Source organism: Plecotus auritus, assembly GCF_963455305.1.
Source record: "Plecotus auritus genome assembly, chromosome: 9".
Classification (NCBI taxonomy): Eukaryota; Metazoa; Chordata; class Mammalia; order Chiroptera; family Vespertilionidae; genus Plecotus; species Plecotus auritus.
The window spans coordinates 116,017,563-116,030,514 of NC_137783.1; the positions used below are offsets into that span (position 1 = coordinate 116,017,563).

Sequence of the window (12,952 nt, forward strand, 5' to 3'; positions counted from 1 at the left end):
CATTTGTGATAACATGGATCTTGACAATATCATGCTAAACCAAATAAGTCAGATGGAAAAAAACAAGAACCATATGATTTTACTTATATGTGGGATATAAAACAAAAAGCAACAAATGAACAAACAACTCATCGACACAGATAACAGTATGGTGGCTACCAAGGGGGAAGGGAGTTGAGGGGAGGTAGAAGAGAATAAAAGGGGCCAGAATATATGGTGACAGAAGGAGACTTGACTTTGAGTGATGAACACACAATGCAATATATAGATGATGTATTATAGTACACTTACATCATCTTATTAACCAATGTCACCCCAATAAGTTTAATACAATTTTTTAAAAGAAGTATACATTTGACAAGATTGAAACAACCTTTAAAAACATAACCTTCCTTCATCTAGAAAGGAACCACGTCATACGAATTAGCCCCCAGTAGAGTTTCTTTTGGGGACTCCTTTATTTATTTTGTCGATTAGATTCCTAAAAAGAAAGAACTAGTACCTAAATAGAGCTTTCAGGTATCTTCTGAGTTGGCTTGAAGAGGCTCACTGGTGAAGGTACTGTGGGAGGAATACTGCTGGTCACACTCAGGTCACAGGGCACCAGAAGCTTTACAACTACCAGAATCACTGATTTCAATCCTTACACTATGTGTACATCATGGACACCATCTCTTTCAGGTGATGAGATCTTGGGTGGCAACACGATTCTTTCAAGGAGTTTCAGATGCTTCCAGCTGTTAATTCCAAAGACTGCATTCAAAGAGCATAAAACTTATTTGAAAATACTTAGATACCACAAATGGTGGGTGAAGTAAAGATAAAGCAATTATTTTTTCTGGATGCTCTGGTCTTAGTGAATGCACATTTATTCTTTGAAATTTTTCTTGAGAATGACACAATGAAATTTATAGGTCTAGAGTACTATGAATATGCAATGAAACTTAGTACATTATCCATTCATCTGCAAAAGAAGTCTTCATTATACAGTGTGTATTATTTAAATCAGACTACTTTAGGACCACCAATATGTTCTATCAATTTTCTCATAGGCTCTTTAACCTCCTTGTTCCTCAGACTGTAGATAAGGGGGTTCAACATTGGGATCACCACCATGTAAAACACAAACACCACTTCGTTTTGTTCAGCTGAGTAGCTTGACTTGGGCATCACATAAATGAATGCAGTGGTCCCATAGAACAGAATGACCACTGTGAGGTGGGAGGTGCAGGTGGAGAAGGTTTGGTGGCGCCCGTTGGTGGAGTAGATCTTCAGGATTGATAAAAGGATATAGACATAAGACAGAACAATGATAAACACAGTGACCACAATGATGGAGCTGGAAGAGATGGCTGGAATTATTTCAGAAGTAAAATCATGAGAACAGGAAAGCTTCAAAAGTAGTGAATAGTCACAGAAAAAGTGATTGATTTTATGTGGTCCACAGAAGGATAGACTTAATAAACAGCCAGTAAATGTCCAGGCATTCACATATCCACCTAGGTAGCACATCCCCACTAAGAGAGTACAGATTCTGGGGGATATGTGGGTGGAGTAGAGCAGTGGAGAGCAGATGGCCACATAGTGGTCATAGCCCATGACAGTCAGCAGGAAGCACTCAGCTATCCCAAATGTGACGGTAGAACAGAGTTGGGCTACACAACCAGCAACATGGATAGAGGTTTCTTCCCTGACGAAGTCCATGAGCATAACAAGTGTGACTGATGAGGAGTAACCAATGTCTCCGAAGGCCAAATGGCAGAGGAAAAGATACATTGGGGCACGAAGTTGTGGGCTGCTTCTGATTATCATGATTATGCTGACATTGCCCATTAAGGTGACAACGTAGATTCCTGAAAACACAATAAATAAAATGATACGAATTGTAGTATCCTCTGTTAACCCCAAAATAATGAACTCGGTCACAGTTGTACAGTTTTCAGTCCCCATCTACTAGTATGCTGGAAATGGTGCCCACTGAAAGCAAAATAAGTGGATATTAGAACAAGAAAATATTATAATTGCACACTTATTTTACAGTGGTTATATAATAAAAATTACAAAAACAGACACACTAGTGTAAATTTGGTACAAAGTACTTCCATATTCAATACCTCATATTAAACTTGATAGTGTATTTATTTATTGATACAGGCCAGGAATAAAACAAATTGTTTTAACTTAGCAAACTTAAACAGACATGGAACTTTATTAACTATGGACGCAAAACAAAACGAAAGCTTACAATTTTAAAGAAAATAGATGTGAATTACACAAATTCAGTCATTCACAAATGCCATTATGGCATGGAAGTAAAGGATTGTGCAAGTGCCATTTATATATAAATGGTAGGATTCTTATGTCAAATAAGATAATGTAGATGACAACAGCAAGCCCAGCTCACAGAGGTAAGTGAATGCTCAACAAATGATCTAGAATAACCAAACCTTAACTTCCAATGCAAACATTTTAAAAAGCATTTCTGTATCAATATAAAAAGAAAATTATTACCTGTAGATGTTGGTACCTCAATAATAAGGACAATTGCCAAGTAATTGTCAATATAGAGCAAGACTATATTTTTGAGATTCAAGGTCTTTTGGGACATAGCCCCTTGAGTACATGTTTGTGAACATTCAACTGAAAACCCACCAAGATAGAGAAGAAAGAACAGGTAAACATTCTTTTGAGTGTGCAAGAAAACTTTTGATGGATTGCTAAATCTAACTATTTTGGGACTCACAAGAATAAACAATGTACCAGATAGAAATTCTTCAGGGGAAAAAATAAATTCCTATGTTTTTATACATTTCTAGATGATGCCACCTATATTTTTAAATGTTTTGAGATAATTATAGATTCATGTACAGTTGTAAGAAATAATACAAAAATCCCATATACCCTTTACTGAATTTCTCCAAATGCTAGCATCTTGCAAAACTATAGTACAATAGCATTTCAAGAATTTTTATTGTGTTATATCTCTGTCTCCAGTAATTTTCTTTGCACTGAAGACTACACTATTTGACATTAATACAGCTACTCTAGCTATCTCTTAATTAATGGTTATATGCTATATCTTATTTCATCTTTTAACTTTCAATAAATTTATATCATTATATTAAGTTCTGTAATAATTCAGATGAGTATTTCTATTTTTGTTTTTGTTTTCAAGTTACATACAAAATGTGTCTTAAGCTTGTACATTTACAAATTAAGTACTTGGTGGAGGAGTATGCAAACAAATAATAAAAGTACAATGACAAATACAAAAACAATATAAAACATAGGGAAAAGAGGAATTTAAAATTTCAAAGTGGGCATGAGTAAATATGAAACAAAAAGATCCTCACAGTGAACTACATTTGCTTGTGAATGAGAAAAAATGTCCGGAACAATTGTAATAAAGGATAGTATGTAATAACAGCTTTGAAACATGAATTAGGTAATGAATTCTATAGTTGTAGGTATGCAGTTGGTCATTAAATTACATTTTTCTGAAAATATACAAACATATTCTCGACCGAAAGTTAATAAAGGAATCTTTTCTATATAATTGATTTGGGATCCTTTTTATTTTTGCCCAAACGATTTTCCTTTGTCTTATTTAGACACCATGTGTGTTTTTCATGGGTGTCTTGCTGTTAGCATTACAAGTAAAAATTAATTTTGTAAAGTAAAAATTTTCTAGATGTAATTTACTTATAGGATATTTTTCCTTACATGATATTACCCTACTATCCCCCCTTTTTTGATTAATGGAGGCTTTTGTAAGTTTTATAATCCAAGACCATGTGGATTCCTGCAACAGAGAGGAATTGACAGGTCTGCTCCAACCACGAAGACAAGAGGAGAAACAGTCCAGAGATGGGAGACGCTGACGACACCTTGCCACGCTAGCAGTCAGAAGCTGTGTGACGCAGCAGCGTGCCTAGGACCAAACCAGAGAGGGTTGAACCTGCATTGCCACCATGTGCCCACCATCCAGATATCATTGCTGACATGTACACATAAGGAACTGTTTGACATTGAAACGGGGAATCAGAGCTGTTGGACATTGAAATTGGGACTCAAACATTTTTCGTTATTATATGTTTATTTCTAGTCTGCAGAGGCAAGATTTTTTAAAGGAAAGAAAATGGGGGAAAATAGATACAGAAGCAAAGAAGCATTGAACAGACTGTCAAACTACAGTGGGAAGGCAGAGGAGGTTTTGGGGGGGGGGGCTGTAAGAGATCAACCGAAGGACTTGTACGCATGCATATAAGCATAACCAATGGATAAAAGACACTGGGGGGGGGGGGGCAGGTAAAGGCATGTACTGGGGGGAAGGGGAGGGTGGGGGAGGTCAATGGGGGAAAAAAAGAGACATATGTACTACTATTTTTAATACTTCAAACAATTAAAAAATGTAAAAAAATAAAATAAAAATAAAGTACATTTTTTTCACATAAACCTATATTAAAAAGAGCAGGAAAGAAAAGGTCATGAGTGTTCAGTCTAGCAATGAATGTTCTACGAGCTCTTTAGATGTCTATGTGGGCGGAGGACACACCTGCAGACAACATCTTACTATCTTATTGCTCATTCATCTTTTATCTTACGATGCTTTAACTTTAGTATGAAGAAGTCAGCAGTGCCCCATATTTTAATATCAAACTTACATTTCCCACTATACCAAATAGAGCCTAGAAATTCTCCTCTCTAACCAGAATGAAAAGGCATAGATTTACATGCTACAAGTTACTTAAAAGGCAAACTTGACTAGGAAGTTGCCATAAGAACTGCCTGCAGATCTGAACCACACCTCTGTTCCAGTGTCTTCCTCTTTGGTGTGACTTACAGAACTTGGGAAATGAGAGAGAGAAAATGCACTTCCTAATTGGAGAATGCTCTCACCTTAGCTCTGCCTTGCTTTAATTGCTGAGGTGGAGAGTAGTGTTCTTTGCAGCAATGCTTTATGGGTGGTGCTACATCACTGTAATTAATGACCTAGAAAAACAGGCGCAGTCTCTTTCCCTAGTGGCCATGAGGAAAGACCCGATGCACAGAAAAACTGACCTGGATACATCAGGTGGTACTGATCGCCCCAATTTCAATCTTGAGGGGATGTGGAAGGGAGAGTAAAAGTAAGGAGGCCTGTGGGACAACATTTAGTCGCTGACCTGGTTTTGAATATGATTTTATTCTTTAATTCAATTGGAAATATGTAACAGTAGGGAAAATGCTAACAGGAGATATGAAGACTGCTTTCCTCTTACACTATCTGTTGTGATAAATATGCTAGCCACAGGCATCTTTTCTTTGCAAGCAAAAATATCCCATAGGTGTGTTACAGGTTAGTGAAAAGCTAGGAACATTAAGCACAAGGAGTAGGGAAACTGAGACAAGAAAATTAAACACAGCTCAACAGTTTGGGGAGCTTGCAGCTAGCTTGTAAATAACAAAGCCATCATTTTCCCCAACCAAGGACACTTGAGAGCAAATAGCTAAATGTCCCTCCTCACTAAAGAATGTAGGAAAGGAGGGGGAATTTTAATGTCCCTTCACTCTAACCAGAGAATACGTAGCATAAATCAACTTGGGACTGCTAGGTCTGTGGGGAGAAGAGGGAATGCTGAAAGCCTATCTCACTGAACAAAGAAGTCAACCATTTTTGAGAAAAGAAAAAGGTGTGGGGAGGGCAATTTTATTTCACTGCTTAAACAGTGAAGCTAGTAGTCTCGGGACATGTCAAGGTAAAATCACCATATGCTTCTCATAAATTCTGGGAAAGCTATAACAAAGTAAAAGGGGGGCCCTTGAGTGCTTACCATACCAAGATATTCAGCCGAGGAATTTTTTAAAAACCTATAGACAAAAGGGTATATAACCCCTTGAACTCCCACTGCACTGGCTCTTCAGATTAGCTAAGAGCCAATCCTAGATTTGCTCACCTTCTTTAATAAATATGCATGCTTTACTTTCTTAATAAATTCACTTTAACACAACACAATTATCTAGAGTCACTCATTTGAATTCATGCATAGAAGAACACAACTGAGGAGGGGACAGCCCTATCCCTCTGACTCGGAGGGCTTTCCAATAACACCTCTCTGGTGTCTGTAACAGGTGTACCCTAATCATACAATCTTTGCATAACCTGTCCTAATTCCCTATAAAACATTAACTGGGCCCCCACCTTAGCCACCACTTCAAGGCAACTCACTGCAGATGCCCTGCCAAGGGCAGGACGAATGTCTCCAAGCATCACAGGACTTGGGAATCATCCTGAGAACATGCACCCAAGCATCATAACCTGAGTCATCATTAGTTACCCCAGGATAACTCAGGGATTTTAATTCCCAAGGGTGGTTTAAATCAAATGTAAAATCTCTCACTATGTAGAAATTCAATATGAACTATTCCCTTGGCACCCAGGAAGCTCTAGAATAACAAGAGATAGCAGACTCATTACACTTTAACTTTATAAATACTCACAGGTTTGTCAGTGTGGAACACAGAAACCAAGCCTTCCAGCAAGACATGAAGAAGCCGACTGGCAATACTCTAAATGGCTGCTTCCTGGGCATTGGGAACCCTGACTGTCCAATAGGTACTCGGTAAGTTGTATTCACTTCTCAGGCTGTTGTAGTAAAAGCCATAAGGCAGCCAAGAGAAGAGTTTCAGTTCTAGAAGAGGACAGGGCTTAACGACATTGCTTCTCAGAGAAGCGAATGGGGAAGGACTGGTTGAGTCTCACTTGGAAAAGCTGGGATGTTTTGTCATTTTATTACTCTGAGGAAAGGGTAGTAGGGACCTAAACTCACGAAGCCTCTGAAATTGCATGCAAAATGCTGTATGAGTGAAACTTTCCTTGGAACAGGTTAGTGAAAAGCTAGGAACATTAAGCACGAGGAGTAGGGAAACTGAGTTTATAGTGAATACTTAGCTTTCATCTGATTCTCAAAGTTGTTCATTGCCCCCTTCCTTCCCAGGGGCTAAGAATATTTCCTAGATTATTCAACAAAGTTGTCTGAATTGTTCAAGCAATGAATAGTAAAACACAAAACAACATTCTAAATCGTCAAAGGTTGACTATATTAGTTAAACAACAATTAAGGTTAAAAGTGCTTAAAAGAACTAAGAAAAAGCACTATTGAACTCACCCTAATATGCCTAAACTTTTCTCATAGGAGTTCAAATTAGAAAAAAAAAGAGGAAAAACAAAATCAATAAATTAATGCTGAGGAGTCATAAATGGGGAGGCGGTATAGTTTCAGCTGAGGGCTCTGGAATCAGCCTACCCGGTTTCAGATCCTGGTTCATTTGCTTTATCTGCTTTGTGAATTTGGAAAAACTGAATATTTCTATGTCTCCATTTCCTCATTAAGAAAATTAGGAAAATGATAGCTATATATTAAATAAAATAACGAATGTAAAATAGAATCTTGGCAAAGTGTTCAAATCACTAATTATCATTAAGTTTGAGAATAATTAAATCACAAGACTCATTTTTCTAAAGGGCCATTTGTTTTCTCTTAGGTAGAAAATTGCAAGTCAAACGTTTATTATTAGAGATTTATTATTTTATTTTTCCTGGAATTTGTCATCAGGTCTAGTTATATTCTAAGAACTAATAGACTAAACACTGATGTTATAAAAAAAAAAAAAAGCTTCAATCTTAATTGCCCTTGAAGGAAGGGCAGAAAAACATCTCCTTTGGATAAATGTTGCATAAATATTTAGCTAATAGAAAGTTTTTAAAATCTAGAAACTCAAAAGCATTAACTGCATCTTAAAAACTTCAGAGGCAAATGTGCCATCATATCATTATAGCTACCATGGTAAAAATTTTATCATGCAAAAGCTGTGAAGTAAGGCTAGTCTGCCCACTGACTTGGTGGGTTCTTCCAGTTACTAAACCATTTCAGCTACTAAACCAGACCAGTCATAGTTTGAGGTGAGAACAGTTATACAGACACACCCCGTCTTATGATGATTCAACTTACAATCTTTTGATTTTACAGTGGTGGGAAAGTAATATGCATTCAGTAGAAACCGTACTTTGAATTTGATCTGGTGACATGTGGCACGATGCTCTCTTGTGATGCTGGGCAGTGACAGCAAGCTGCAGCTCCCAGTCAGGCATGTGATCACAGGGGAAACAACAGTCGCTCTACAGTGTACTGTGTTGCCAACCTTTTTTTTTTTTTTTAATATTGTGTTTTGTGTTTTTGCATCCCATCATGTCTACAAAATGCCCATCTGTGTCTCCTGCTTCTGGTAAGAAGAGGACGGCAATTACTAAGTGTTTGAGCACATTTAAGGTAGGCTAGGCTAAGCTATGATGTTTGGTAGGTTAGGTGTATTAGACGACATTTTAAATTTACAATGGGTTTATCAGGAAGTAACATCATTGTAAATCAAGAAGTATTTGGGAAAAAATAAAAAAAATAAAAAAGAAGTATTTGGAGTAGGAAGACTTGACCAATTCTAGAAATGAATTCAGAGTCCAGAACAACAAATATTTTACTGAATAAGATTGTTTCCGTGCCTGAAGATCTCAAAGTTTGGTCTTGTTCTGAGCTCCTATTGAGAGAGATGACTACAACATAAGACTACAACAAAACAGGTCTCATCTGTCATAAGCCAGGAGTGTCATAAATGCCCATATTTAAAGGCTTCTTACCATTTCCTGATATGAGCTAATCTGAACATTTTAGGGCACCTAAGACTGCTGCTCCTCTCCCCAGCCCTTAAAGACACACTTTTCCCAAATATATCCTTTAACTAAACCTTGCTGTTACTGATTTTTCTTTCCCTGAATGATCTCATTAATTTCCACAGCTTTTACGGTCTTCTGCCTATTGATGACTCCCAATCAGTATGACTAGCTCTGACTGTATGATAGACATCAGTTAGGTCAGATCAAATAATTGAATCGATACCTCCTCCCCTGGGAACTGACCTTTAGGCCACTTCACAATGGACATTCCACTTGCTTAGACCACATTCCACTTGCTAAGACCATTACCTCTCCCCTCTGCAGTTTCCCAGAATCCAGACCTGCACAGAGAATTCTCCACCCAGAAAGAGCTCGCCTAGAGTCCTTTAAAAACCTCTGACTCCCCATCTTTGGGTGCTGGCACCATTTTGGAGCTCAGCCCATCTGGGTTTCCAGATGACCAAATAAATTCATAATTCTTTACCCCTTTTGGCTTTGTGAGTTCCTCCTTTGGCAGCCCTAACAACATCCACTATCCTTCAAACCAAATTCAAGACCCCTCCCCCCTGCTCCACTCCTAACTCAGACTTTCTCTTTCTACTGCACCACACCCTATGGGGCAAGTGCACGCCCAGGGTCCATTCTGTTCCCTTCTTTTGGATCATCACCCAGATAACAGGACCCTAAAAATCCTTGCCCAAGTGGCCCCTTGCTTACTCCCAGAGTCTATAAGAGTCTCTTTTTCAGATCACCTTTGTAAGGGAGAACTACACTGCTGGTGTTCACACACCTAGGCCTCAAGGGTAGCCAAGGGATGGCTATTTGCAGGGGCTGAACAGACTGTGCACAGGCAGGCTGCCGTAGCCACACATCTGCAGCCGCAGGTGGGCTGGAGAAAGGTTCTCTTCACCTCCTTATTTCAGCATGAGCTCCAAGAATCCCAAGTACTCTTTCTTCCAAATTATTATAAAGGTAAATTTGTTAAGGAGGGAGGATAGAACATATTTTATTGACTTGTTTTCTTTATTTTAACTTTTGCATATTAAGCATATGATATGCAGGCCTCCATTTGTTATTCTTGCCCAATGTCAAAAGCAGGTTTGCTCCTAGGGAGCCTGTTCTTAACCACACCAAATACTTGCATTTCTTTAATGCCTTGTCTTTCTCAAACATCAATTTTATTGCAAAACAATTTTCAATGCATAAGTCAAACAAATGGCTGATTTTCTTAGCAAAGAGCCCCTGTAAATAAAGTGCTTAAAAGACCAACATAATAAAAAATTAGCAAAGGAACTGAACTGACCCAACATAGAAAAAGAAATACATATGCAAATAATTGTTTGACAAAATGCTAACCCCCTACTCATAAAATTTTTAAAACATACAAATCAAGAGAACATGAGTTACCAATATTCACCGTCACAGTGGCTAAGGTTTAAAATATGATAAAACTGGGTCATAATATTATTGAAAAAATCAGTATTCTTATACAATAATATTGAGAGTATAATTGTGTGCAACTTACTTAAAGGTCAATTTGTCTATCTGCATCAAAAGAGAAAATGAATGAGCTCGGACTTTCCTGAGTCTGTCTTAACAGAATGAAGCCCATTGGCTAATGGCAGCCTTTAACTATTGGGAGTGTGAAGCACAATTTTTGTCATCTGGTACTAGAACAAAGAGGTAAGAAGCTTTTGTTAAGTATTTAATCATTTTGAAATCATGTTTTTTTCTTTTTCCAACAAGAGAGAGACCAAAATGGCCAGAGGCAATCATACCACAGTGACAGAATTTGTCCTCATGGGATTCACAGACCGTCCTGAGCTTCAACTTCCGCTCTTTGTGGTGTTTCTCTTAATTTATCTCATCACCCTAGTGGGAAATCTTGGCATAATCCTGCTCATCAAGATGGATTCCAGGCTCCACACTCCCATGTACTATTTCCTCAGCCATCTGGCATTCATTGATCTTTGTTACTCATCTTCCATTGGGCCCAAGATGCTGCAAAATTTATTGGTGAAGAAAAAAACCATCTCCTTTCTGGGCTGTTTTGCCCAGCTGTACTTCTCCAGTGCTTTTGCCACTACTGAATGCTTCATCTTGGCCACGATGGCCTATGACCGCTACATGGCTATCTGCAATCCCCTGATTTACACAGCGATTATGACTCAGTGGGTCTGCAAGGAGTTGGTGATAGCAGTCTATACCTTTGGCTTCCTACACTCTGTGATACAGACAGTTCTGACTTTCCAGTTGTCTTTCTGTGACTCCAATGTCATCCATCATTTCTACTGTGCTGACCCCCCTCTCCTTGCCCTCTCCTGCTCCGATACCCACAACAAAGAAAAGCAGCTCTTGATCTTCTCGGCAGTGAACCTCATTGGGTCCCTCCTGACTGTCCTCATCTCCTACATTTGCATCCTCTCTTCCATCATAAAAATCCAATCTTCCAAAGGCAAATGCAAAGCATTTTCTACCTGTGCCTCACACCTCACTGTGGTCATCATCTTCTATGGAACGTTGTTTTTCATGTACCTGCAGCAGCCTAAAGCAAGGAATTCATGGGAGTACAGCAAAGTGGTCTCTGTGTTTTACAGTCTTGTAATTCCCATGCTCAACCCCCTAATCTATAGCCTGAGGAACACGGAAGTAAAGGATACCCTGAAAAAGATGATAGAGGGCAAAGAGTCACAGTTAGTGAGTTAGCAGAATGTGGCATTGGGAAAGTATGATAAACTAACATGCTATGACCAATCTGATTGATATTTATCAGGCCAGTTGCTATCCAATCAAGAAGCAAACAGTCAATCCAATTTGTATTTTTTAATGACTAAAAGTACCAGGTCACTTGCTTGATGTAGCAATATTTAATCCAATCAATTATCATGGACTAATCAGGATTTACAAACTAGACTCTTAATAACTGTGTCCTTCATATGTTGAAAAATGAAGTGACTCACTACCAGTTAGGTAATAATATGAACTCTAAATTTAAAAAGATTTGGAAAAGCAACTTTCTAGGTAAAAGTATAAATAAATGAAGTTGGGTTCAAAACCCAAACATGAATACCTATGTTGTTAGAAACATTTTCCAGCTTAAAACAGAAAATATAGTAGCAAATCATTTCTTAGTCTTAAAAACATATTTCTGTGTAATATATTGCTGTAGATGCTGGTTACGCGTCATAAAAAGCTTATTATTATATGTAGTTGAAATGCTGCCTGCTTAAAATGGACAATAGAAAAATAGTATTACCATAATAAAAAGGGAGGAAAGAATTTTACAACTATGAATCAGTTAAATTTGGGGGTTCTTTTTTGCTTATTTAGAAAAGGAAGTTTAATTAGAAGAGTTAAAGAGGATTTAGGGTACTTGCAGAGATGTTGAAAGTAGTCCAACAGCCAGGGTGTAGTGTTTCTAGTCTCTGAAGGTGCAGCTGCGGTGATTTTTAAGGGGGAGAGTGAGAGAGAGGAAGGGCATCATACATGAACTTAGAAAGGGAAAGAGGTGAGAGCTTCCTGGGAAACCAGGCAGAGTGTGCATGCCTCTGAGAAATGAAATTATTGCCTTAATTTGGATGACTTAGAGAAATTCTTTCATTTTGTAACATTTTCCATGTATTTTATTTCTGTTTTCTCAGCTCTGATATGACAACTTTCTTGGAGATATATCTATATCTATATCTATATCTATCTATATCTATATCTATATCTATATCTATATATGTTCTTGCTGTCAGTGGGGATAGGGGAAAGAAAAATCACTTAAATTTTTATTCAGTCGAGAATATAAGCACTCTATGGTTTTTTCTAAGTCTCAATTCTAATACTTTTTAAAAAATAGTTCTTAAGACACACACAATGCCATAAACCAAAAAAATTTCCTTAAACTGTTTCCAAGTGTGATTACTATTTTCACTTATTTTTTTAATGGCTAACAACATATATCACTAATCAACTACAAATAAGTTTAAAATTAATCAAGAAACTAAAGGGTTCCTTTTCCCCCAGATTAAAACTTCAAATAATTGATGGGATATTTGTTTTACTGCTGCTTATGATCCAGTAATTTAGAAAAATTTAAAAAGTTAAATATTTATAACTTCTCTTATTTAGCTCAGAAACCTTTCTGGAGAATTCAGTTACAAAAACTATATTCCTAAACTCTTAGGGATGAGGTGTGGGCTTGGTTAAAGGGAAAAATAATACAGAGTGAGGAAAGGTATGAAGCAAGCCCAGGAGGTA

At 37.6% G+C, this 12,952-nt stretch overlaps 2 protein-coding genes across 2 annotated transcripts; one reads left to right on the top strand and one right to left on the bottom strand.

Moving 5' to 3' along the window:
• Positions 1–1,015: 1,015 nt before the first annotated feature.
• Positions 1,016–1,950, bottom strand: LOC308234205 (olfactory receptor 5P3-like; the record flags this gene model as incomplete). The annotated part of the gene is given in 2 exon segments (XM_080641632.1): positions 1,016–1,035; positions 1,038–1,950. Coding segments are annotated over 2 exon segments (933 nt in total).
• Positions 1,951–10,465: 8,515 nt separating this feature from the next.
• LOC308233699 (olfactory receptor 8U9-like) lies at positions 10,466–11,413 on the top strand (the record flags this gene model as incomplete). The annotated part of the gene is made up of 1 exon (XM_080640666.1): positions 10,466–11,413. The coding sequence occupies one exon, from the start codon at positions 10,466–10,468 to the stop codon at positions 11,411–11,413; it is 948 nt and encodes a 315-aa protein (XP_080496792.1).
• Between the last annotated feature and the right edge of the window lie 1,539 nt (positions 11,414–12,952).